This window comes from Daphnia carinata, chromosome 1, assembly GCF_022539665.2.
Source record: "Daphnia carinata strain CSIRO-1 chromosome 1, CSIRO_AGI_Dcar_HiC_V3, whole genome shotgun sequence".
In the NCBI taxonomy this organism is placed as follows: domain Eukaryota; kingdom Metazoa; phylum Arthropoda; class Branchiopoda; order Diplostraca; family Daphniidae; genus Daphnia; species Daphnia carinata.
The window spans coordinates 9787393-9814426 of record NC_081331.1 but is presented as its reverse complement, the minus strand read 5'-3'; the positions used below and the strand labels follow the sequence as shown (position 1 = coordinate 9814426).

The 27034-nt window shown below is 40.3% G+C and overlaps 2 protein-coding genes across 5 annotated transcripts in view; one reads left to right on the top strand and one right to left on the bottom strand.

Annotated features, from left to right (window-relative positions):
* Positions 1 to 1191: 1191 nt before the first annotated feature.
* On the bottom strand, positions 1192 to 11588 carry LOC130695672 (glutamate receptor ionotropic, kainate 2-like). Of its 2 annotated transcripts, XM_059495260.1 has the most exons (20): positions 11259 to 11588; positions 8427 to 8588; positions 7282 to 7391; positions 7043 to 7184; positions 5697 to 5872; positions 5257 to 5310; positions 5007 to 5177; positions 4797 to 4949; positions 4194 to 4397; positions 3748 to 3951; positions 3327 to 3530; positions 3067 to 3171; positions 2693 to 2916; positions 2596 to 2629; positions 2334 to 2531; positions 2040 to 2265; positions 1807 to 1968; positions 1648 to 1748; positions 1401 to 1581; positions 1192 to 1317 (listed from the first exon to the last, which is right to left on the bottom strand). In XM_059495260.1, exons 1-20 carry the CDS (start codon positions 11392 to 11394, stop codon positions 1256 to 1258), a joined length of 3009 nt encoding a protein of 1002 aa, XP_059351243.1. In that variant the 5' UTR covers positions 11395 to 11588; the 3' UTR covers positions 1192 to 1255. The 2 variants fall into 2 exon arrangements, with proteins under 2 accessions (XP_059351243.1, XP_057374823.1); XM_057518840.2 differs by lacking the exon at positions 3748 to 3951.
* Positions 11589 to 24668: 13080 nt separating this feature from the next.
* The window catches only part of LOC130695686 (glutamate receptor ionotropic, kainate 2-like), a 25073-nt gene continuing 22707 nt past the window's right edge, over positions 24669 to 27034 (top strand). Inside the window, exon 1 of one of the 3 annotated variants that reach the window (XM_059497559.1) lies at positions 24669 to 25536. In XM_059497559.1, coding sequence (XP_059353542.1) covers positions 25293 to 25536 — 244 coding nt within the window. In that variant the 5' untranslated portion in view covers positions 24669 to 25292. The remainder of the gene's footprint in view (positions 25537 to 27034) is intronic. The other 2 variants (XM_059497560.1, XM_059497561.1) reach the window with 2 other exon arrangements.

Genomic DNA, 27034 nt, shown 5'->3' with positions numbered 1-27034 from the left:
GTTAGCATTGCGTTAAAATTCTGTGTATTTCAAAAACGATTGACTTAATGAAAAAAAATAGTTATTTTTTCGGAATCAGCTTTCAATTTTGAATATATCTTGTGATATTCAACCAATTCTGATGAGTGTCAGTTTCTCCAGAAATTTTTCTTAAGCCCGACTAAATAAGCCCGACTTTTTTTTTTGTTTTTTTGTTTTTTTTTACGTTTAATTAAAGAACCATAAGGATTATTGGAAAATAAACTTGATTTCCGGGATTACCATTCAATTTCGAATCAAAATGATGTATTTTAAACAAAATTTGAAATTTAGCCAAAAATGAAAAAGTGAGAAGGCATAGCCTTCCCACTTTTGTGAAAATCGACCAAAAACGATATCCCTCGGAATTAGATGAAAATGACACGGCGTAATCGAAATTGAACGCTGAGTTCGATGAACTGATTTGTTTTTTTGTTAAACGAACCACCTTTAAAATAAAATAAAACAAAGTGTTCCAATTCTAAAACAAAATTAAAAAAAAAACTAAGCCCGACAAAATAAGCCCGACTTTTTATTTTATTTTTATTTTCTCTGTTAAAACCCTAGATATTGCTAAAATAAATACATGATTCATGTTCAAACTTTAACATAAGATTTGTATTTAAAGTTGTTGTGTTAAAACTATGTTTCACCGTCAGGATCTTAAAATTTTCCTAGCCTCGCAAACTAATCGAATTTCGAAACAGACTTTTGAAATGTTTTTTTTTTTTACTGACAACCAAATAAAAAAAAGTAAGATGCACAAGATGGTCACGTACGAAACCCTTGGCTTCCATACAATCCCAAGTAATCGATACAAAATGTCGCTATTACAGTAACAAAAGTAAAAGGCCACTTAGACGGTCAAAGCCATGATAAGATAAGAGGCTTTTGTCACATTCAATCACTTGGCATGCTTCTTTTGTCAAACTTTTCGTAATGTAATATGATACTGAGAACCCTAGAGGCTTGAATGAAATGCAGATTACCCTCTCCAGTATATAATCTTTTATTCTTACATAAAAAGTCGTTCGTCATGAACTGAAGATCTATACTGTAATGATAGAAACTGTTGTGTCAGTTCATTTCGGCATGTCTGATTCAATCTATCGTTTTTGCCAATGTTTAGCTCGATGTTGTGAGCCTTCACCGAAAAGCGTACACTCTACACTATAAGGGAAAACAGTTTATTCAAATCATGTGATCATTTTTAGGGATTCAATATTGAGAATTTTGCTCACACAACCGTATTATTAGGTCCTTCGTTTTGATAGCTGGAATTGAAATCTTCTCTGAAATCTGTATAGAAAAAGGCGAAAATTCATAAATCTTGGTATCCTTGTTTTCGTCCAGTCTAAATTATTTGGAGAGAACGAGCGTACTTTCGACTAAAAGTCCGTTTGAGGGCACGGGTACGTGGTGCGATGCCAAGTCCATTTCTCTCAAGTACGAACAGTGTGTAACGCACTGTGAGCATTTCCGCTTAAATGCTGGACGCTGGCCAGAGCCACGGCAGCGGACGGCAAAACAAAATTCTTCTGCCATCTCCGTGCACAATGATTGCTGTTTATTGGAAAATATAAGCAAATCAAACCAAAATTTGTTTGGCAAAGTTTCAGCGATACTCACGTTCTCATAGGCCGCACTTTTCTTGGAATTCCAACAAAATTCGATGATGGCGATAAGGACGGCTACGGCTAGTCCGCATAAAAGGACAACAAACACACCACCTATATGATTTAATATAAATGATTGGTTGCTAATAAGTAAAAATTCTTCAGATTGTACCGATGCTGTCGACGCCCAGAGTGGTCTTGGTCTCCTTGCCTTGACCGAATTTATTGCAGACTTCTTCTTTATTCTTCCACCATTTATTGTACAGTTGGTAGATCACACCTTTCTCCTGAAGTTCCAGAATCGCCAAGGAAATCCTATCTCTCCATGGAGATCCTTTTTACAAAGACAATAACAACACAACGCGTGAGATAATAGCGCAGGAAATCGTGATCGATTTATCATACCAATGGGCGTTGCAATGCCGTAGTATTTCGAATCGAGCAGGCCTCCTATCTGAGTAAGGTTACAATTTCGATGTACAAAGTAATCGAGTGTCGTCGACTCCATCAGGAATGCGAAGTTGCCTTCGAGGACTCTACGAATACCTTCTTCGTAAGTCGAGACAAACACGGACGGTTTCTTGTTCTCCATAAATCGCCACATCTTCTGATACGTTTCAATTTTCGAGTCCTAATTTTGAATGTGAAATAGCTTTGATAGGGTATTAAAAAATTAAGGAAAAACGATGGATAGCTTACTCGAAAAAATGTCATGGTGGACCCGCTTTCCAGGATACCGTAAGATATCTCTCTCTGTTCGGCTAAATCCTGCGCCGATTCAATCGGCGAAGCCATACGTTCGACAGTGAGAAAGGCGGCCAAATTCGCCGTGTATGACGAAATGATAATCAGCGTGAAAAACCACCAAATGCTGCCCACAATTCGAGTAGATGCGGCCTGCGTTCATGAAAATTTATCAAATTAAGACATAAGCAAATCACAACTCCAGGTAGTGCCATACTTTAGGATTGAGGTCGGAGCCTTGCTGCATCAATCTGAAATTTTAAAGAAAAAATATTCGAAGCTCATGGATTGAAAGAGAAATGCCTAATACTTACGTGCCCACAGTAAACCAGAAGCTGTTGCCCAGGCTAAATTGATTGCGGATGACGGTCGGATCGGCAACACATGGATATGGATTATGCCATTCGTAGGGTGAAAATCGACTGACCAGGAACATTGTAACCGAAACCAGTGCGTAGGCAAGTAAAACGTAAAGCCAAATTTCCAACGTCAGCGGCTTCATGAACGAGAAAATACGAGCAGGCGGTTTTGATGGAACCTAAAAGTAATCAAAAATCAATCAGACTCTTGACATCTGCAAGATACGACGAGTTTCAAGATTTTTGATTTCACTGCTAAGAGCCACGTCAATCCATTGCCGTCAATCATCAGCCATTTTTTAGTGAACGGATACAATGAGGTTGCGAACCTTGAACATGATGCTGATGCCGAGATTCATGAATGGTTTCGTAAAATCAATAACACTCTCTCGAGCGTAATTGATCGTCATGCTGCCAATGGCCAAGTCTGCTTTCTGCGTTCCGGGGAAGAGAGATAACAAAATCGCAAGGTGATTATATGCATTTTTCAATTGCAAAAAAAAAAAAAAAGGAATATTTGTCATTCATATCAAGACTTTCTTTTGCAACGGTATGAACGGTATGAAACAGTAAAAAAAAAAAACTGTACCCGATCCATCAGTTCGCGCACAATACCGTTCCATTCTCCAGTCCTCGGATCAGAGATGCCATACTTTGCTTCAGGTGCTAGCCGTATAGTGTAGTTGAATCCGACCAAGCGAGAGATTTCCTTGATCAGTTCAACGCAGAAGCCTTCATAGCGATCATTGTCAGTCAAATTGTAGCCATCTGCAAGCAATACGTACGGCACTTCCTACAAATGAACGCGTCTAAGTCAACCGACTGCAAAACTGCGCAAGAGCGGGCAGCGAATGTGGAATACAAAACAAAATACAAGGAGGGAAACAAAATAAAACTATTACCTTTTCTTTTGTTGTTGTCATGGCCCTCGAGCTTTCATCACTACACCAACAACAAAAACATAGAACAAAGGAAAAATTCATTCAAAAAACCCGTGAGTCGGGACTAACATGTGACATGAGTTGTTTAACGACGCCATTCCACTCGCCGGTGACTGGATGCTTGACGCCGTAGGCCCCGTCTGGATTGATGTCGACGATGTAGCTGAACTTGGAGATGCGCGCAATCTCGTCCAGCAAGTCCATGGAGAAGCCATAGAACCGGTTGTTTCCCGTGTAGTTCTTACCATGGTTTAACATGACGTACGGACGTTCCTGTGCACGCCGCGTGAACAAAACAGCAATTTTGTGGGGAGTTGTTTCATGCCATTAGGAATCATGCCAATATCGGGAAGGGAAAAAAACACATAATAGGACGTCAGTAAGAATCTTGCCAACATAATTAGTCAGGTGATTGGCGAAGCGAAAATGTTGCACATCGAATGGAGATTTCACAGAAGAGAGAGAGAAAAAAAAAAAACATAAAATAGTTGGGCTAAATACGATTATGTACTGACCAAGTTGGTGGTGACCACGAGCGTGACATTCATCGTACCCGCGTCGAAGAAAGCGACTGGGTCAGTAAGATTCACACCAGTTCGCGGTGTCCATTCGCCAACTTTGAGGAGAGCGTGCGATTTTAGTTTGAGTAGATCAAACTTAAAGTTGGTACGACGACCCTCACGAAACTGAACTGGACCGGTTAATCCTCTATATTCAACCTATACAAACAGAAACGACAATCACGCAACGAGAAAGCCTAGTAAATACACAACAAGATATTATTTGATATTATTCCTCCTCCTAACACGGACAAACGCCTGATCCTGGCACAACTTTCCAGACTTGGGTTCTACGTCCTGCTGATTCACATCACGTTCCCTATCGTCTAAGCTATCACAATCTTCAGTAGTCTCGGAGATGGTTCGGACCACAAACTTACGCAGGGTGGACATCTATGATTATGAAAAGCCCATCAACTTTTCCCCAGAGTTGTTGAACATATTATCAAATCCAGAAAGTTTCGTGTGTCGCTTGTGTGTCGTTTTTTAAAATGAAGTTCCAGCTACTATTTTAAGAAACGCGTAACATTAAAAGGCACTTAAACAAGACGAACTTACTGCGTTGATGTAATTAAAGAGAGAGGATCCGTCACTCCAAGGAACTTCATCTTCACACGTCATGTTTGCTAACCGGAGTGTAGAACTGCGGTCCAACGCCTGCAGGCCGTGAGCGAATACGTGCACTGAATCGTAAAATAAGGCCGGCTCGATCTGTATGATGATGAATAAATCATTTTTCTAAATGATATGTGTATTGATACGTTATACCTGGAGGATGCGAGTCCGGTTAATGACCGAATGGTTGTAGCCAGGCATCTGTACTTTCTCCATCTCTTTGAGCGTCTGCATGACGCGGAAATATTCGCTGTCGACGGCTCGAAACGCCGTAATATTCACGAAATTATATTTAAAGGCCTCTAAATCGAAAGTCTCCACATCCTATCAAAAAGTAAACAAACAGATGCCTTAAAATCAATTCAAAGATCAGGCAAAATTAGATGTAAAAATAAAAACTTACGAATGTGGTGAACAAGTAATGATACTTGTAGTCATTCATCTGTAGCTGAAGGACCTGTTGGGAATGAATAACTTTTTTACACTAAAATTCAAAAGACATTTCATCAATGCTCATATAATGCGATAAAACCCATCTTTTTCGTATCTTGTTGAATGCATCAAAAAGGAGTTGATTGGTTGCTTAGACTCGATTGCTTTGATCGATTATTCAAGACATGAATGCAAAATATGAATGAACAGCACTTCCCGCCCACATCCACGCGAACCCCATCGCTTCGAATACTATTGACCCACACCTTAAAAGAACCCAGAAATGAATGCTGAAAATATTTGTGTTATGGCTTCTGTTATCAAGAATGCCGCTCATATTGTTCCCGATTCCCCACTATATTGAAATCGGGCATAGAAAAAGACTTCACTGATGGCGTGCCATACACTCACCCCTTTGAGGAAGAAGTTCATGTTCTCCGGTTTGGTGTCGATGACTAGATTGTAGAACTCTTTGGCTTTCACCTCCTTGAGCACGTCCTTGTAGGTGTCGGGCGACGCCTGCCTTAGAAGTATTTCCATCGGCTTGGCAGTTGGTGCGCGTATCATATCTTGAAGCATCACCAATCCTTTACGGTTTGTGCCAAAAGCACAAAAAAGACATGGTGAACGTCAAAACCTTTAGGTCACTTGAGTTTGTTTTTTTTTTTTTAAGAAAAAAAGGACGTCAAATACACGAGCAAAGGCCTTTCTTAAATGGTTTTTTTTCGGGAGTGGGTCGATAACCCAATTCCTACCCTTCATCCAAAAAAAAAATTGTCACGTATTATGCAAAACGCCTTCAGCATTCAATTACCAACGAGGGTACGGTTGTAAAATAAATCTAAGATTGTTGACTACTTTTTTTTTCTGTTGCGTAAATTGTTAAGCCTACATTTTCAACTAATATCGTATTTTGTAGTACGACAAGGCATTTTTTTTATACATAATCCGATCGATCGTCCATCAAAATCGATGGCGATGCGTGTCCTTTATGGATACAATATGGGGGAGCTCTACAGTATTTGGCGTTGTTATTCTCTAGTTTTTACAACAACGGGTTAAACTTTTTTTTATTAACAATATTAGTAGGCTAGATATTAAGAAAATAATATTTTTTCAAAATTCGGAGAACGACAGGGATTTTCGCATTCTACATCAAGGGCTGTAAGTAATGGGTCCTGGGACCTGCAAATATCACAATCTATTTCGTGAAAACTATTCGCCGTTACCCGTTTTCAATACGTTGTGTGATATTATCTGTGGGATGTTGCAATGCCTCCTCAAACATAAACAATCAACGGAGCTTCCGATACGTAGATGGACTGCGAAAAACTGCAATTAATTAACATGGTATCATGGTTGATGCCAAACGGAAGGAAAAAGGTGCAACTGTTAAAGTATGACATGGTCGACATACTGTATATAACTCACAACCAGCTCTAAAGATTACGTATGGCTATCCATTGATATATTAGTAACCTCACAAACGTAAGAGAAAGGCACTGTGTTGTATGATTACGTGTCACAAACAACAAGGACAAACTACGTCTTTTACGTCATCACATCAGCTGTTATAAGAGAGGTCAAACAGCAACCCGTGAGAAAAACAAATGAATAACCCGGTAGGCCTATCATAGGTTTACGCAACCATTACCCTATAGTTGCAACGAGGCAGTGCTAGTGTCTAGACTAATTGCGTTGATACACTGAATAGGCTCACTAAGGCAGTGAATGGGAGAGCAAAAGTTCTAACTTACCTTGATCTTCTTCATAAATGATAGCGACTTTGGTCCAATTGAGAAAGAACATGACATCCATGAACGCCTTGTTGATGGTGTCAATCGGCGGGTACACGTTAATCGAATATGGTTTATACTCGCTGTCCATATCTAAACGGGCCTTTTGGATCATTCCAAGTAAGAACAACAGACAATTGCTTGAAAGGAATTTCCTACAAGTACATAAGAAAAAGATGGTTGCAAATGTAAGGCTTCACCTCGAGATGAGGAATCTCCAAGGCATCGCATATCGACTGGACGTGAGCCCCGAGATGAGGATCAGACGGACCAAAAATAGCATGCGCTCCTTGTTGGACTTGTAAACACGCTAAAAGAAACAAAAAACGTTGTAACGTTCTACTTGCTATGAACGCTTGTCAATAATCAGAAGATTCAATGTATGTCACCCTCTGATTCATCGATTCGTCATAAATTATGCTGAATTGACAGATTGGATTAGTTGTGGAGCTAAATCATATGGGGTGTAAGAAGTGCTCGAGTAGTACAGAGTCGGTTGGGGATAGATAAAGAAGAACGAAAAAAAAAATAGCTTGACAAAGAATGGAAAGCACTCCATCCTTTCGTTCATTGTCGATAAAACGCAGCAATATAAATAACTGGTACAGGACAAAACAAAACATTCTCTAATGCAGTGTCTGACTGAAGTGTTCGCTCGGATAACCGTGCAAATTATATTATTGACGGATGGGAAAACGGAACCTCCAAGTTAAGAGAACGGAGTGGACCCGGAATTCCATGGGAACGAAGCAGTTCTTTTTATACTTTGAACAAAAGTTAAGTAAACGCAAGAAATTTTTTCAAAGTGAGTATTACACACACCAGTAAATACAGGAGACAACGATATGTCCCCGGTAGAATCTCGTAAAGTGTGGCATGCTAAAGACCTACTGACCTTTTGCACCAGCAAACGGACACTTCCATTTTTACATTTACGGACTGAATTCATTAAAAAGAGATGCCTTAGAAAACCAGCACAAGAAAATAATACTGTCAAATCTTATTAGAAGAACAAAGTTTGGGTACGCCAACGAAGCCCTTAGTTGACAACTCGCTAGATCTTATTTGAATAGTAAAGTCTACACTGGTGATTATAGCACATGAGCAAAATACCCACGCCAAGGATTGACGTTACACGTTTCCAGATCATACCAGTTGGAAATGATTATTCAGATCTTGTATGGTATTAATGCGCAAATGCCCCAAATGAAATTTTAAAACAGTTTTATCGGCTAAAATATACAAGAATGTTAGCCTAAAAATGAATCAGTTTTCATTGCTGTACCACGTCTTTTTCTCCTGTTTGATTTTGATTACACAAATTCAATAAAAATGTACAATGTACCTTTCTTCGATGTATGCCAACTGTCTTCGCGGTCGACATAGTGGATGTCGTAGATCAGAGTCGTGTTCGGTAAAAGCTCCGGATCACGATTTATTCTCTCCACGGCGTATTTGAAAAGCTGCTCTGTTGGGCTGCCACGCTGCTCTTCGGTCATAATGGCTCCTGTAAATATAAAAGATGTTGCTATTCAAGTGTCAGCCATGTCCGTGAGGAAAATCACTTGGTGTATAGACTCGTGGGTGTAACGAGTAAATCGATAGCTCCGTTTACACGCCGAGGCTTTCCATCTCCGCGAGCTATTAAGGTTCGACGTAAAACACGCCCGATATCTCCATTCCAACAGCAACATTATAGCCGGCCTCTTTCTGTTCTTCACGACATGAATTTCTCTCTGTTTCCGAGTCCCGAAAAAGGTTTTTTTTCACGAAAAATCGTTAACTTGTTATTGGTAAGTAGGTTTATCGGGAAAATAAGTAACGTTATCTCGTTCACGACAGTTGCCTGTAGTCTTTGGGAATCGTCCAGCCATTTCAACACTTTCATGAAATAGACAAAGAATTGTGTTACTGAATTTCATCAGTAATTTTGCTCGCCCAAACTAATGAGCCGTTGTTGACGCAGCAAGGTCACAAACAGCAATTAGAGCCATTTCTACCTAAAACCATGAGAATAAGAAGAACACGAAATAAAAACAGCAAATTTGCCACATAAAAAATGGTCAAAGACCACCGATGAATGTGTCGACATTCGGTGGGGAGGCAAAAGATGCAACGCTGACATTAACACGAATGTTTTCGTCTGGTAATTCGATCCCGCAGCTGAATGACACCAAATTAACAATCTTAATGAAGAAGCCAACTGGACGCATCTTTCAAATAGCTTTCTTTCCACATCCATGGGCGATTCTACGTGCGTTTACTCACTAGCATAAATACCTTAAATCTTGTACTGATTGCTTGTTGATCGATCGGCAAACGGACGGGAAATTGAAAACGATTGAAAGATAATGCGGGTTAAGGAGGGACAGAAAATAGGCAGTCCTAAAACACACTGCCGGGATTGTAGCGTAAAAGAAACAATTATGGATGAGCAGGGCGTGTAGTGAACGATTGCACAAGCGAAACCAATTCCATAAACAGCTACGGGGCATGTTGTTGCGATGTGAAGAATAGACGTGTTGATACGATGACCTTTCAATCATCGCGATAAGAATTTGGGGCGATTTTGACCGGAAAAAGTAGGGCAATATTTTTGTTTTAGCCCTTACAGGAAGAACGAAAAGAGACAAGAAAGAAACGAAGAGCTTGTCTGAATTAATGATGCCGACACAATCTGTCCGTGTTGGTCTTTTCCTCGTGAGATCGCCATCAGTTAGAACGTGCTCTTTCATACGTTTGCTAAAGCATTGTAGATTATATACTGCTAAGCCTGCATTACATTTTTGGTTTGTCTCATAACGCGACCTCTAATGACGCCCTTTACATTGTATTTCGTAATTACTGGCGGTGACTTTATCACATTTTTAGAGGATTGTTAGAACGCAAAAAGAAGCTAAATACTATCTGATTCTTATCAAAATTAACTGAAGATTTTCAGTGATTAATTCCAGCAATGCCACCGAGCAGCAAAAAATATTTTAATAATCATGATTTACAATGGCTACCCATCTTTTTTGTTTGTGAAACGGGGTAGTTAAGTTCGAATTAAACAAACTTTACTCCGTCCCGTAGTGATCCAAACTTAGTGCTTGTTCTAGTATGTCAGCAGAATGAATAAACTTTTCACAGGTAACCAAATAAATCTTGGGCACAAGGCGATGAATGAAGCTAAGAGAAAAGCATAGTAAAAAGCCTTTGCCGTCGTAGCAACTTTGCATGTGATTCAGCCTACTAACTAATGACGAGCTGCTGATAGTAAAAATAATGATAGTACAACACGCGTATTTCTACTGAGAAATGGTTGATGGAAAAAAGCAGAAAGCTGGTCTTTCTTGGACGCGTTGCCTTCAAATAGAAAGGACAAACACACATTGCGCCATCCAATTTCCTTACGCTAGGCAAAGGCGGATTTTGTGCATGGCTTCTTCATGGCTGCTTCCTATCTATCCATCTTACTTGACTTCCTGATTCCCCGTTCGCTATTGGAAACCTATTGATGGAGATTTGACACTCTCGTTCGATGCAGTATTTTTAGTCTGGGCTAGTATAGTCTATACTTTTTATGATGTAGCGTGTTTCCTCTGATTTATCGCATATTGATATGAAGCTAAAGGATCCAACTTCCAGTTGATTTCTGTCCAGACGTATTGAAGCAAGCGGATGAAGATTGAATGAATCAGACGGAAAAAAAAAAAATTCAGCGGAAACACTCACAGAGCAGCCGATACAACCCACACACACAACAAAAAAAAAAAAATAACCACAAGAAATAAAAGAAGATAGGTTCGGATGAGAAGCGGACATCATTCTATTGGGCAACTTCCGTTCGCTGGATACGTATTAGAAGAGTTGAAAAGATCGCATCATGCGCACCCTTCTCTCGCTTTGGCGAGGACGTCAACCGATGCATTGGGAAACATACTTATCTGGTTTCTAGCCAGCGTTAGGCATGGTCGAGCATAGTGACAAAAAAAAAAAACAATCAGCATTTCTGGTATATCGTAGCCAACCAACATTAGGCTGTAAAATTATTAATAATAGATGAAAGTCAAAAGTTATCTCAAACAAATTTCAATTACACTCGGTAGGGAATACCAAGCCCTATCGCGCAACGACATATGAATTGTGGACATGAAACGTGTGAGTTTGCAATAGTGTTGAGAGACAAACTTACCGATTTTGATGACTGGAGGCAATCCACCAGAAAGCCGGACGTTGGCAAACAGCAGATAGCCGACAAGGAAGGCAGTGACGGCTGATGCGGATCTTGTCCGGCAGTGGAGCGGAGAATGGCAGCGCTCTTCCGACATTTTTCTCTCAGCATTGAACCATTCAAGGAAACAAGAGATCAACAACAAGTTAACAAACGATTACTCCCTCTTTGCTCTTTCAAATTTCACAAGATTTTTCAAAAAAAAATGTTTGCGTTTGCTCTTTTTGTGTATCGTTTTTTATGTTGCCTCACTTCCTGCGCAAAGACAGGGCCACAGACGAAAAGGAACCACCTCCGCACAGGATCAACAATCACGTGCAACTGGCCCAGTCGTGGATTTCCCACACTCGCTTGAGCCCACGACAGTCCGGCTGTTCTCATTGAGTAGTCAAGGGCTTGTGGCGCATGAGCAAAGTCGATCGTACAAAGTGCTGATGTCTTCCCGTGAACATTAATCTTCATTATTTGTCCCATACGTCAGAGAAGGAATGACTGTCATTATTAACCGCTGCTTTCTATCACGTCGCACAGCCATCCAAATAACAAAAACGAACTCCCGTCTTTCGAATTTACCGGGATTTTAGATGTCGGGACAGTTACAATAGTGTACACGCCTTCGGCAGAGTGGATACATACCGTCTTTTAATTGATTTAGCTGAGCCACACAACCGTAACAGTGCGTGATTCACCTAGCAAAATAGAAACTGGGTCTGTGGTGAGCCGAATTTGTTATCTAATAGTAAGACGAGGCAAAAATTGTTGGGGAATAGTTGGTAATAAAATTCTGAAAAGAAAATTACCTTCATATATCTAGCCTCAAGGTATAATATAGTTCTTTTATTGTGCATTTGTATGTACATTTAATTCCAGGGGAGACGATATACTGGGTACATCTAAAAGGATTGACGACCGCATTTCGCTGTAAGGATCCATTTCATTTTTTATAGGTTAGATTTGCCTTGTCTTTATTAGCGTACTGGACGTCTTCACCCTCGTTAAATGGAAATGACCCAGACGAATTTATGATTTCAGGTTTCACTTTTCCGTCCTTGGCGTCCATCCAATCGCATTTGCAAATCAAATACAAGTAGATGCCTCCTCACCCAAAAAGATTTTCCCGTTGACAGTCCGTCAGCCGTCAGGATAATGGACAGTGCCGTAGGATAATTAAGACTTGCCTTGACGCGTAATCTATTTTGTGATTGACTTCGTTTAAGGTTAACTGATTTATTAAGAGTCAAGGAAACTCATGGTTTGATTCGATTGCCGTCACAAATGAGTCGAGTAGTTTGACAAAGTGATTTGAAACGTCATTTTCTGTGGACTTCGGGAACCTATTCACTTTCCTATCCAATCTTACACCTCCATTTCAAGGCATGAGTTTTAAAGTCAATCCGAAAAATCAGGATCGAATGTTTCAATTTGACGTTTCCGAACTTATGTCTAATCTTTTTATTCTATGTCATTTTTCTTGACATTGTTAGGTTTTTCAATTCAGTCATGAACCAATCGCTACTTCTCATACGATCTTCATATTCTTAGTAGCGTATTCTTAGTGGGTGAGACCGAACAAGAAAACACAGTTGGAAATTTTGCGTCAACATAACTGGCCAAAGAAATTACGATAAATGGACATCGCTCTTCAAAAGTTATGCGCATTGAATGGCGAAATTCAATTCTGTCCGCATTTGAAGAATGGAAGTATAAGGATTCATTGATGTCACATAAGACCACACCCATTCCGATGCCCAAAGTTATACGCCTCGCTTGCGCGTCAGCAAAAGAAAGTAAATGGTATTAATGTGTCTTCGTCTCGTGAGCTGCCTCGCCAGTAAATAAAAAAGATTTAATGCTTGCTGATTGTTTTTGATTCCGTGGCAATTGGTTCTAAGGTTCTAAATATACGGTAGCCCGTTGGGGCGGAAGAGAATCAGCAAAAAAGAGTTGGGCGACTAGCCAAATAATACTCGTCCGCGGTTGTAATGGATAAACAAACATAAAAGGGTGAAGAAAGTCAATAGAAAACGACAGCACCAGTAGGTATATTAGATGAGACACACACACACACACACACACACAAAAAGGGGGGAATAAAAGATCAAATAGATCTACTTGACTTCCTAACAAGGTTTTAGGCTCACCTCCAAGAAAGAATGGAAAATAATATTATGGTTACAATATCAATTCTCTCTAAGCCAGCGCGTTCCCGGCATGAAAAATGTAAATACGGCGATAGCGGTATACCAATATCATCTATGCGGGTACACAAAATTTGGTTACTCTTTATATTTATTTATGTTTTTTCTTTTTTTAGAAAGTTTTTGTTTCGGTTTTTCCTGCCTCGATTTTTCAAACAACAGCACCAGATAGGGGAGTAGAGACGGTGAAAAATGGCTGTTTTTTTTTTTTTTTTGCGCTGACAAAACCGTGCAGTGGATCTATGCTTCATCGAAAGGGACACGTCAGTTCACGTGATCTAGTCGACGGGTTTGATGATTGCGATAAAAATCAGGCGACACGACAGTTTCATTTTTTTTTTTCAGATTTTTGGTTGTTGTCCGTCTCTCGCCTTTGTACTCTTTTGACTACGAGTACGTCAGGTTTAATATTTCCTCTCTTTCACATACCCCTACGAGTTGATTGATTTCCTATCTACCGCCATACTTTACTGCATCCAGAAATGACAACGAAGTTTGCGCTTCGTGACGGGATTTGCAACTCGCAACATTATGAACTAACCCACTTGATTCAGTTCTTATTTAAATAGTAGAAGCTAAGCGCAAGGATGGCACTAAACGTTGAGATTCGACACGTTTCCCATTTGAATTCAAAAGCATAATTAATCAAAGAATGGAGTTAACTGCTCCATTCATCCGCCTATCAGAAACAAAGGCTTTGTCGCGCGTTCATGACGGGGTTAGACCCGAATTGCGTTATGCACATTAATGTCACTGGACAAACACGAGAGTTAGAGACAAATTCATCACCGTCGTTAAGAACGGGTGATATAACGAGCCTTAAACTCAAAATGGCCAAGAGAATAATTTTGCGACCCTTATATGCTCGCTTTATCCATGTCTCATTTGAGTTTTTTTTTCCTCCTCAGTCTTTCTGTCGCCATAATTCCGTGACAAAAAAGTTCATTTCTGCTTTATATGGATGCCGACGTTTTATGGTCGTTTTAACACGAAAGGAGCTCTGTCATTAGGTTCGTTAGTGCAATATGTGGATGCCCTTTCACGCCTGCTCGGGGGGAGGGGGGCATTATTCGTAATAAAATTTGATCCATACGTGCAGTTGGAATTAACTTTAAAAACCTCTTTTTTCGATAAGGACTCGATCATCAATTTATTAGAATCATTACAGTTTTATACCGGACAGTCGGCAATGCTCTATGAGCACGCTTTCGTTCGCCATATCGTTCGTTCACGCTAGCTTCTTTTCGGGAAGCGTGAATCTCCTTTTTTTCTTTCTCGTTAGATGGCAAAGAGAGTCAACTCTGGAAGAAAATCAAATAACAACTACTAACAAAGGCTTCAGGCAGAGGAGGATTTACTGAATTTACTGTCGAATTAAGGTTACATTCATTTCTTCAGAATTCCAAAATGATGCAAATGATGTACAGACTTCCGCTAATGCGTCACACACGAACGTTTGCATAATTTGAGGCGGTGAGACATCTGATTGCTGACAACACGACCACGTTGATTCGCTGAAAGAAAACTGCGTTTCATTCTCATGATTGTCACGCTTTTCATGTGGTTTATCAAACGTGGCGTCTTTGTTTGCGCTACCGTTGTGTAACTAAGATCAATGTCACATGAAAGGGATACGAAATGGCGGCGGTGAAAGTGAAGGGAAAGCGTTCGCCCACTAGTCGCATGTCATCACGAGAAGGGCTAACAAATCACGCGGGCGTGCAAAAAAAAATTTGCTAAATGTCAGGTGGTGGGCGATGGCTCACGCTTGCACTATTATCATGTAGGCGACAATGATTAAGCTGAAAATGATGAGAAGCCGAGTCACTGTCCTTGCATCGCATGCTGCAATACTTGCTGTGAGACGCACATTCCATACAAGTGGGAGCAAATATGTCTGACATCAAATGAAATGAAAAACAGGGAAGAAAAAAAAAAGACACAGACAATAGTTGAAAAGAGTCGGTTTGGTATTCTTTCCGAGACCATTGAATGAAGAAATATTGACACAGTACCTTAAATTTCACTACCCAAAAGGCCTTATACCCTTCTTTTATTCGTAGATATTTGCAATAGAGGACAACGTTAAGCAAAGTGCTGAATATAGTATCAACTCTTGTGTTATCTATAGAAAGCTGTCCATCAAAAAGTAACGTTTGAAACTGTACCGTGAAAGTTCGCTTGCATTCATGGGATTCGTGTTTTGGCTATGAGTAGAAGTGGGATGTCATTGCCTTAAAAAAGAAAACGAAAAGGACAAGCTAGAAACATGTTTGATTTAAATAGTGTATTTACTTTCCTATCAAAACGTTTGGCTTATTTCAGCGACAATTATTTGTTTTGTTTACTTCTGCCTTGATCCTTGAATCCATTTAATTCGGAAGCTACATAATTGAAGGAAAATTTATGCATTATCGTTATGATAGATAGCTTCGTTAAATCCCAAGTCCAAATTTTAAGCCCGAAAACATAAGCCCGACTTTTTCGTACGAGCAAAAACATTTAGCCTTTTGCAAGATGGAAAAGCGGAGCAAAAAATGAAATCAAAGGTTAAAGAAACGAAAGTTTCAAAAGTCTCGAGGCAATCCTCTGGTTTTCTTTGAAACATAATCAATCAAAATCTATGGCAAACAGGCGCAACAAGTCGATCAGGAAACAGCACACGTTATTGCGTGTGTTAAAAGAGAAAGAGAACGGACAGAGGAAAATAACTCCAACACTCTACGGTCTTTGTCCAGCATCCCCTGTAAAGGACAGTGAACTTTTAAAAACTTGATCACAAGATATCATTGTATTTCGCAATTTTGGGACAAGTCAAAAGGAAAACAAGACAAACTACTCTTCCCACATGACACGGCATGACGTAGAATTTCGATTGCAACCAAGACAATTTCTGATGGCATCGATAAGCAGAAGAATTCGAATGGACTTGATCATCCAGACGTTTATGATCGACATTATAGCTCATCCTATCTTCATATCTTTACACGAATGGAAACGCCTTGTGTCACGTTTCTTTTTTTTTCCCGCACCATATAATCACGAATCGAATTTCACTTGGCCGCTGCCATAGCGGGAGACGCCTTCCACTAGTAGCCATACCACAGCCGCCGAAGAATGGCTTACAAACTTGGCGCAATGGAGCGGACGCACGTCTGCCGAAAGGTTTCCGCCTTTAGTTCAATCGTCTTTGCTTTTGTCTTTATCATCGCCAATCCATTCGGATTGCTATCGGTCCCTTCAACTACCATCAAGTTAGAAACATTCGATATCGAATGCTGGCCATGCCATTTCCTTATTTTTCCTCCCTTCTTTCTTTATCCCTCGTTTTCCTGTCGACAGTTTAAGTATAGGGATGGAGCTTTTGAAAAAGAACAGATCGTCTTCGTCCGACAAAGTGTTTTGACTTTCCCAGGAAGAAAAACAAGACCAGCACCGATATAATACTGTTAAGGGGGGCGCTGCAAGTTGGTTCTCTTTGAACACACGCGAGTTTTACGACCAACTTCCGAGTGCAACGAAAAAAAAAAAATATATAAAAGCAATGGCAAAAAGCTGAAGGGTTCTTGGTTCCGCCCTTTTGCGCAAGACATCGGATGGGCATCAGAGTTCCTCAATCTAACTTTTTTTTTTCCCAATTCTATTTGTTTTGTTGGTTTGTTGGTTTCTTTGACGACGTTCAGAGAAGAGCAATAGGCCGTTGGCGCGGTCGAGTTGTTCCTTTACGTTTTTGTTCCGTTTCTTGTTTGTGTTCGCCTCGTAGCCATGGATGAACCGATCGCTCTTCGATCTTCCATTGTTTAAAGGCATCCCTCAACGACGAGATGATGTCGACAGGCTTATACAAGATGTGGTTCAATGGCTTCTACATCATTTCCTTTTGTTTATTCCCCAAATTTTCACATTCAAAAATCACAAATCTCGCCCTAAACAGACTTCATCTTTCCTTTATTCCAATCGCCGGTCTCCGAGATCTATCAATCTATCGCTTGTTTTCACGTTATTAGTTGCCTATTTGCTTCGTGAAACATTCGTTTACCGTCTATAACCATTTCAGCTACATAGCCCTTAAGAAAAAAAAACGGATCTTTATCGATGATGGACTTGTTTGGCTTGTGGCTGCCTTTTTCCAGTATCATCAAGCTGACGCAGTACACACGATCTATTATGCAAACTTAATAATTGCGTACCCAAAATTTGTCAAAGCCAAATCCGGCCAATCGAATTTCTGACGTAACAATGTAAAAGGGTTGTGGCTAAAAATTGAGGTTGAAGAAAAATAGATAGTTGCGGTGGAGGCTGACTGAACGGGAAAAGCTTCAGCTGACGTTCTGCTAACATGGTAAGTAAAAAAAAAAAAAACCTTTTCCCAGTTGTAGCAAACCGATTATTGTTCTCGTTCTTGTTTTTTTCCCGTCTATAGCAGTGAGGCGTTCTGTCTATGTCTCTTTTGTTTTGGCTTTTCCCCTGTTTCTATCCAATCTTTTATGGTCGTTTCTTTTTTTTATTCACGCTCGGTTGTTGCAATTGAATCAGAGAATTCCTCACCATTCGCACACCAAACTGCCCTTCACCCTCGGGGGAGCCAATTTCATCCACTAATTGCTGTGGCTCTTTTTGTAGTCCCGCCCTGATCTTCTGCCTTCATCAGTCTTCCGATCTGGATTTCACGTCACGCCCTTTCGGCACGATCGCCAAATCAAAGACAAAAAAAAAATAATAATAATAATAAAAGCCGCCCTCTTCAACACATACTCAAAACACAAATATAATAGTCGCGATAATCAAGAGTCAATCGGATGAAAAAAAAAAGAAGCACGTCGTTGCTCGCACTTGTACCTCACCATCGCTATTCTCCAATTTTTCATTATATCACTGAATCTCAATTCCTGTTGCATCCACTTTCATTTCACGTTTCATTCCCGCATCCGGTAACGTTTCACGAATTGCCTGTGATATTGAACTCGTTTCCAATGCGATAGAAAACAATCACAGACAACGCATACTCACTGTCGGCCAAGTTCCTTCGCTAAAGAGCAAGACAAAGAAATAGGAAAGGCAGATTTATTTCCTGTTTAGATTGGATCACATTTTTTGTTTGTTCTACACGATTCTCCTGTGGGCCACCAAATCCCGACGAAGATTAACGGGATTGAATTGCGTAAATGTCGTTGCGACTATTCAAGAGTCGGCAGGACGTATGGGCCTAGAAGCTCAAAGGATGATGGCATTTCGATTTCACACCCGGATAACCAAACAGAAGCCAAACGGGAGCGCCATCTCATCAGTCACTGTGGATAAAGCGTCACTTGTTTTAGCTCGTGAATTTCGTGAAATTTCAATTGAATTGCTCATGGTAGAAATGCACGATTTGATGGCGTAAACAAAGAAAAAGTTATCAAGTGCTAGAATCAGCTATTATTTATTTTCGAATTTAAAATTAAATTGAAAAATGGGAGAAAGTGTCATCCGATTATAGAAGTTTTAGAAGTGAAAGTCGTTCTTTCATTTTCATGTAAAAAAACTGGTGGAGAAAAATAAAAGGTTAATTGTTGCAAATGGGAAGTTTGGCGGCCCTTATGTAAGATCTCATGAATATTCTAATATATTTCCAAGAATCTCGATCTGCCGGCACAAAAGAAACGCAATCGAATCAAGACCAATAAATGACACGACTTTCTATGCATCCTCATCTCCGTCGCAAACATCAGACCCTTCAGCTTTAAATTATTTATTTTTTTCCTTGCAGAAGATCAAATGAATCAAATGTAAAGGAAATGAATAAAAGGACCAAAGCCAATAATAAGCATCTCCATCATTTGGTTGTTGATTCGGATACTACAAGGATTATACTACGTACTAGACGAGCACTCCACCCAATTAAAGATCGACGATCGTGTAACCGATGATTGATAAGCAGTCCTCCGAGGAACACATTGATTACTTGGTCGCATTTTAAAAATTCCCATCGCTTGGCTTATACGATTCAACGACATTCAATTCATGTGCGGAATTGTTGGTCTCTAATAAATAAGCGATGTTTTAGTTATGCATTTCATGGGTACCGTAAATCGCAATTATTTGTACGTCAGAGTGCTAGTAAAAGTGGGACCGCGTTCGTTATACTTACGGCCAAGAGGAAAAGTCGGATGCGTATACAATAAACAATACCACCGACTTTCATATAATCAAACAGACGATGGAACAAAATTTTTTCTTTTGACTGAGAGAATGGAAACTCCTTGTTGCCAGATGGCAGCGACGTGGCATCAAAGACACTTATAATAGGACGTTGAGGAGAAGTTTGTCTTTCTCGGGATTTCAAACCGTCAAGGGAGTGTAACGAAGTAGGTCGGGTGAAGAAGCGGCAACTGAGAAAGTAGACAGGATTACGCACAAGAACTCGAGAATTCCATCGAAATCCTGCCACAGCATTATTTTGATTTAAAATCCGCGAGTTGGGAGACAACTCGTAAGCCTCATCCCCCTTTCGCTATTACGGCGATAAGCAACAATCTCGCGGGACGTGTGTGCGTGTGGCATGTAATTATTGTTGTTCCCTATTGTGGTGATGTAGAGATTTCTATCGGATGTAAACATTCCGCTTTTTTTTTTCTTCGTTATAAACGAATTTTCATAGCGGAATAGAATTGCCAGTTAAGTGAGTCATACGGACTGACATAGTGTGCCTGCTGATGACGGTATAATCTTGTTAAAATACGCGCATTTTGCCGTTCTTTATGTCTTTAAATGCACGTCGATTTAGGCTGTAATAGATTATGCATGCTAGAAAATTCTGGAGTTTAACGCTGACGTTTATCTCTTTGTTACTTTTGCGTTACGCAATTATTTTATTGCAATTTCGTTTTCTATTTATTTTATTTTTTTTGGTGGGGAGGGGTTCCATCGTTCGGCTATTGGTTGTCATATTGCGAGTTCGACTCTGATCGACTGAGATTGCTTTGAGAGAAAACGAATTGCTTTATGCATAATGATTAGATGGGGAGAAAAAAAAATGTTTTGCTTTATAAAAGCGCAGCTGATTCAAATGCAGAAATCCGGGAATTCGTCCAACCCGTTTGGGTCATTTAAAAAAAAAAATGTTGACTACACAAAATAGGCTCAGATAAATAGAGAAAGAAAAAACTTAGGTTACTGGATAAAAGATTCTAAAAGATTGTGGAGGCAAGGAGTGAATAAATAGAAATGCTCAACTATAGACGAAACAGCAGCGCCTTGCAGCAAGTTAGAACACAAATGGAGCATTAAGTGTGGAGCAGGCGTTTTCCAGCTATCAAACATGCTAGGCATGGCACAGAAAGTTCGTTTGAAAAAAAAAAAAATAAGAATAAAAAATCGATCGGTCATTACCTTGACGTCACCTCACACGGATGATGGTTGGCACGGTAAGGTTGATGATTGTATGCGATATGAACATCTGAATTCTCATTCATCTCTTATCTTCTTACATGAATTGAACAAAATTAAACGGAACACAATACAATATGCCACATTCGATTTTCACGTATGTTTATTCAGATTTCAAAAGAATATAACATTTGCCAATGCATTCCACCCAGCATCACCAACGACAACGTTTCATTAAACGATCAAATTGAATGAATCCATGTTACTGGAAGATGTTTGCTATATTGGGAGACCAGATATTTCCACGCAGTGATGAGTTCGGGCTGCGTCTTTTATAGGCCGCATTTTTTTTCTTTCCAATTAGTCAAGCGACATCCTAAATTAATAGCTCAACAAATTCTTCTATATTGACAATCTAACCGGCATTTCAAGAAGGACAACACGCACCCACGCTGTGCTATTACGATCAATCCAACGCTGATGAAACTAGCGATATCGTAAGGACGGGGGAAAAAAAATATGTTCGCCTCACATAGCCAAACCAAAGTAAAGTAGCTCGATGTGTTTCCCCGTGACATCTTAGCAGTTTACGACACATGGTTATAGGACCATCCTCCGTTTGCCATATACGCCCCGAAAGGACATTCAAGTCAGGACAGCGTATGGGCAATACTGTGTGTTGTTTACACCTTCTTTTATCCTAACCCTTTGCTCATTTTCTGATCCATTTTCACTTAGCTACTGTAGCTGTCCCTTTGTTTATTTCACTTTCGTTAAAGGTCGAAATCCCGTCGTAAAAAAGAAAAAAATAAAAAGCTCTGCCCGTTTGGCAGAGCAACCCCGAACGTAACTTACGTTAAATAAAGGAAATATAAGCTAAGTGCCTACATAAAAAGGAGTAGATAAACAAAGCAATATGGAACAGCTATAAATTAGACTACGATGATGGCAAACGGATTTGGAACCAATAACCTGAGATGTGGATATTTCAATCTTTGCTTGTATGATGAGGCGCTAGGCATCGCTGATTCAATTTCGATATCAAAGGCAGAGGGAAAAAAGTAGACTTTCAAATAATTGAATATTGCAAGTAAACGATTAGCTGTGAGCGCTCTAGCATTCACAATCTCTCTCCTATTAAATGAAATGATACGCAAGAGCGCTAACTTTTTTAATGCGTTTTTTTTTTTGCCCTCCTATTTGCTGCATGAATAAATAAGGCTTCCGTAATATAGGAAATTATAATCATCCTTTGGTGTAAGGGCGACTGATCTTGTTGGCTGTCTTATAGCCACATTGGAAGCAACACTTATCTTTATTTGCAGCACTGAGGAACGTGCTGGGTGCAGCGTAGGATGATACGGGGGTGGACATGTTTTCTTGGCGTTTGTAACACTTCGAGAGGGGAAAAATAGAAAGGGAATATATATATATAGAAAAGAAAAGTATATAATAACGAATAACAAGTGAGATAAAGAAGGTACCAATTTGGGGGCAATAATTCGCTATGTACGTGGGTGTCTTTCCGGTCTCGTTCCTTCCTCAAACATTAAGAATCAATGCTCTTTTAAACGGAACACCAACTTCCCCTATCCTTGGCTATATAGAGCCATTGCAGAGCATTAAGTCAAACGCTCCTTTCTTTTTTTTTTTTTTTTTTTTTTTTTTTTAGGAAATCCAAGCTGACTTAGATGTTATTTAAGAGCTACTTAAGCAACTGTTACGTGGCGGGCAGTTTGAATGAGCCATTAATGTGTTGCTCGTATCACCCTCCATCAAACAAACCCCACTGCTCCGGTCGTTAACCGACTTTTCTGCTCTTTAACTCTTAACTGGTCACGATCGTCGACGATGGGAAGCGAGAAGAGGAAGCCAGCGTATCCATTCATCTATCGTTGTGTTGCATATAGCTCCTGATTTGATATATCGCAGCCAGCAGGGCCATCTTCACGATCAATTTTTATAGCCAACTTGACGAGGCTGTTAACGATATTAACACAGACGATAGCCATTCAGTTAATGCATCTTCATTCCTGTATGCGCTTGATTTCCGATGTGACTATTATTTGCATCGTATGATCTAGTGCGTCAAATATGAGTAATGTTCAATGAGGGGGAAAGCGACTTTGGGGCTTTGCTGAGGGACGTTTTTTTTTTGTACTGCGTTATGGATTTACAATATTGATCAATAGTTTCGTTCGCACATTCCGTAAATGAGGCTTCGTTTCTAGAGAGTGCAGAAACAAGCAGAGCGCAAAACAAAATGGAAATCGATGACGTGGACATTAGCCTCTCGTTTGTACTTCAACATGTGTGCGTGTTGCCGATGCACCAAGCAAAAGTGAATTTTTTTTTTTTACCTCGCAAACAATCGTTTCAGGGAAGACGTGAAACAAATCAGAAGTTAAATTATAGACCATGAACGAATTTTTAAACTTAACGCTCGTAGTGATTTTTGGCGTTTATTCCTTTTTTGGGGGGGGAGGGGGTTGCAGCTACGATTCCATAATCGATAAAAATTGGCCAAGTGTACTAGACTGTACAGAAAAGGACGAGCGGCCGTGTGGGTAGGATTTAGGCTGCACAACGATGTAAGATATGGACTCGCGAAGTGTACAATATTGAAGACAAAAAAGAAAAACACGAAAAAAGACAAATAAAAAAAAAGAGAACAGATTTTTTCTTTCTTCTCCGAATTCTTCCGATTGGTTCTTTCTGTATTACTAGGGGAATGTTCATGGAACACTGGATCGGTAAGCAAAAAAAAAAAAAAAAGTTCAACTTCCGGACTTCCGGTGGCCGGCATCTGGCATGAAAACCAGTGGATATCAATCATCCTCCAAATAATTCGTCCCCACGCACACACACACAGACACACACACAAACACACCACGCGTATAGTTATAGTAATTCCACGACATTACGATGAGAAATGTTTTAAAAACAAAAGAAATTCTCCACACACGTACACACACACACACACACAAGCTGTTGGTATATATGTAGGTAATGCATGTCGGATCGTATTACCAGCTTGGCAAGCATCACCACTATATATTGGTATATATATGTTCTAACATCAACATCTTTTCTATTGGTTTTCTGGTTGAACACATTTCGCTTGACAGCCGGGGCGGACATTAAACAGAACACGAATAGACTTTGCTTTGTCATCGGAGCCGATGCTGTAGTACAATCGACCGTGTAAATATGCTCATAATTCGTTTAGCCAAAACTAATATAGGGTTACACGCGGGAGCGAACGTGTTACCCACCTCTTACTAATCAATTGAAAGATCGTGTTTCACCTGATTCTGTGAAACTAGCGTTTTTTTTTTTGGGGGGGGGAGGGTTTATTCGGAATGGCGTAGTTACACCTTCTGCATTTTCTTTGGCTTGAATAATTTCCTTCTCGTAGGCCTCTCTCTACGTTGAATTGAGAATCCTAAAAAAAACGAAGAATACTGAACGCAATGCGCCGTCGCCGCACCATCCTCCTGGAGCTCCCGCGAACGCCGGAAAAAAAAGAGAAGGACGAAATGGAGAAAGAAGAAAACAAAAGAGGATCCCACCGAGCTCTATACGTGTGTGTCTACATCAGAGAGCAATGGGAAGGGGGATATTACAAGGAGACTTAAGAGTATAGGTTTTCGTATGTGCGTGGGGGGGGGGGGGGGGTGTGTGCTAGTGGTTGGTGGAGTACTACACCAGAGAACGGAATGCATAAGACACAAGGACGAGGTTGTCTAGGGGGTGTCTTTGCCTCCCTTATGTGTGCGTTCCACTGCCGGATGGGTGGGATCGCTAGGAATCGTAGCCATCGGAAGCCAGTCGCTTACGGGCTGCCTTGCCGTTAGGAGCAGTGCTGTACAAACTCCCGATCTTTTTTCTTTTTTTTTAAAGGGGAGTAGTAACTCTTAACATTTACCTTCGACATTCCAAATGTGTTGATCTGCAAGGTAGTCCCTCTTCTTTCCTCCCCCATCAAATTAGGTCAAAATTGGACTGTACATATTTATCCCTTTGCGCAAAAAAGTTGAACAAGTTTGCAGTGTGAATTGCACAGACAGCGGCCGTTTCATCTGGCTTCACTGAACTCTTAAAAAAAAAAAGAAGACAATTGATGTTCCTGCTCATTGTCATTCATCGATTTGCTGACAGCCATTTAAAAGAAAAATAGTTTGCCTACTATTTGATCTCCAATTTGCTGGATTTTCACGTCCGTGTGCGTGGGGGGAGGCGCTATTGTTCGGGACGTTCAGGAAGCCGGTCGTTGACGACCTTTTTTTCTTTTTAAAAAAGAAAAATCTTTGTGCCAACAGGACAAGTTTTTATCGCACTGTGTAAGAACACGGCGATCAAAACGAGCCAGGTAAAAAAACGACCGGAGTGCGAGGCCAGGACGAGCGAGCTCGATGCATTGAGCGCCATGGCCGCGGCAGCAGTGAGGAAGCGAGAAAAGTGGAAATGGCTCCTTCCGTCGACGTCGTCCGCTCAAACGACAACTAGCGGAACTCTAAAAGAAACCTTCCGGGCAGGTGATATCCGCTTGTCGCCCTATTCGTCGTTCTCCGTTCGGCCGCCGAGATGGAACAGCCGCTTGTTCACCTGCCTCTTAGCCCTCGCCTTCGTCGTCCAGTGCGTCTCAGCGCTTCCGCCCGTCATTCGAATAGGTACGAAAAACGGAATTCAATTTTAACAGCAGCACAACTTCTTTTTTTTTTTTTTCGTTCGTTTACTTTGCTTTTAAAAATCGATATAAGCAGAAGAGCAAACGAAGCTTTTCTATCAATCAGTATAGAAATCGTTATTAGCATTGAGGCGGGCAGGGGGGCAATTCGTTATTGTACACGATTGATTGAAGTGCATAAACATAAAGGAATTATTCATTTCTTTTGCGAGCCTCTCGTGGCAGGAAGGGTATTTTTGTTGTTGTTGTTTTCCATCTTTTATTTCCATTCTGCATTGCTTCCCATTACTTACCTTAATTATTTCTTTATTGCACGTCTATCATTCATTTTTGTGTCTTTGGTTTAATCCGCCGTTCGTATTGCGCAACGTCCCTTTGATATAGTAAGGCATCCTAGTACATAGATAAGTTTCCATCCGACTCAGGGCAGCCTGAAGAACAGCCATCTCTTATCCGTTTTCGTATTATGGTGCAACAACGTAATCTTTTGCCCAGTTAAAGGCTAGGCTGCCATCCAAAAATTAAACAAGCAACAGCAAACAACGATCGTTTCGTTACGAACGAAACTACTTTCAATCTACGTCCATTTCGACTTGGACGAACGATAAATTGAAATAGATTCAGGATTTCAAGGAATATAAAGAGAAAAAAAAAAGACTGTATATATAGGAGGATACGCGACCAATCCGATTAGTGCTCCCTCCTCAAAAGACTACCATCAAGAGCTACGCGGAGAATAGCCAAAAGAAAAGACTTTTCATCCAATAAAGAGAGTGTACATGCAGAGTTCAGGTGAATGATAGAACTATCCCAGCTGTCGATTTCATATCTAAAATTTACGAATTTTGGACGTGCAAAATCGAAAGAAGATGAAAGGCGGCAATGGCATCAAAAATCAACTTGGGCTGTAGTTTTTACCTTAAAACTACCAAAAAAAAAAAAACGCGTGGGTTGGTTACAGACTACACTAAGAGTACACAAGTACGATCTATAACGCACAGGCTGTGTAGGTTGTTCCGAACCGTACTCAATCCTCCTCAGCTGAAGGAAACCTTAACGCTGCTTGGCAGGCTACCGTGTATGTTCTCTTATGCTGTATCGTTAAGGATTATTATAATATTATGCTATTTCTTGAACACAGTGTAACTACCCCTCGGCGCATAAAAGGGACTCCTTTTTTAATTAGGTACATAAGACTGCATGTCTTTAAATCGACGAATCGAATTGGAGTTTGTAGTTGTCGTGGGGATAATTCAACGTGAAAAAAAAAAAAATTCGTGAGAGAAAGTATAAGAAAAATGCGGCTAGATGGCGATAAAGGTTGTAACCAAGGAGATTGTCGAAACACCACAAGCGCATGGAGCTATAGAATATTATTAGGCATATATGTTCAATGGAAGACGGACGCTATCATCGATAGCAGTCGGCCGCACATCATTTGCGAGCTATTCACATCGTGTATACAGGCAGAAGAGTTGTGG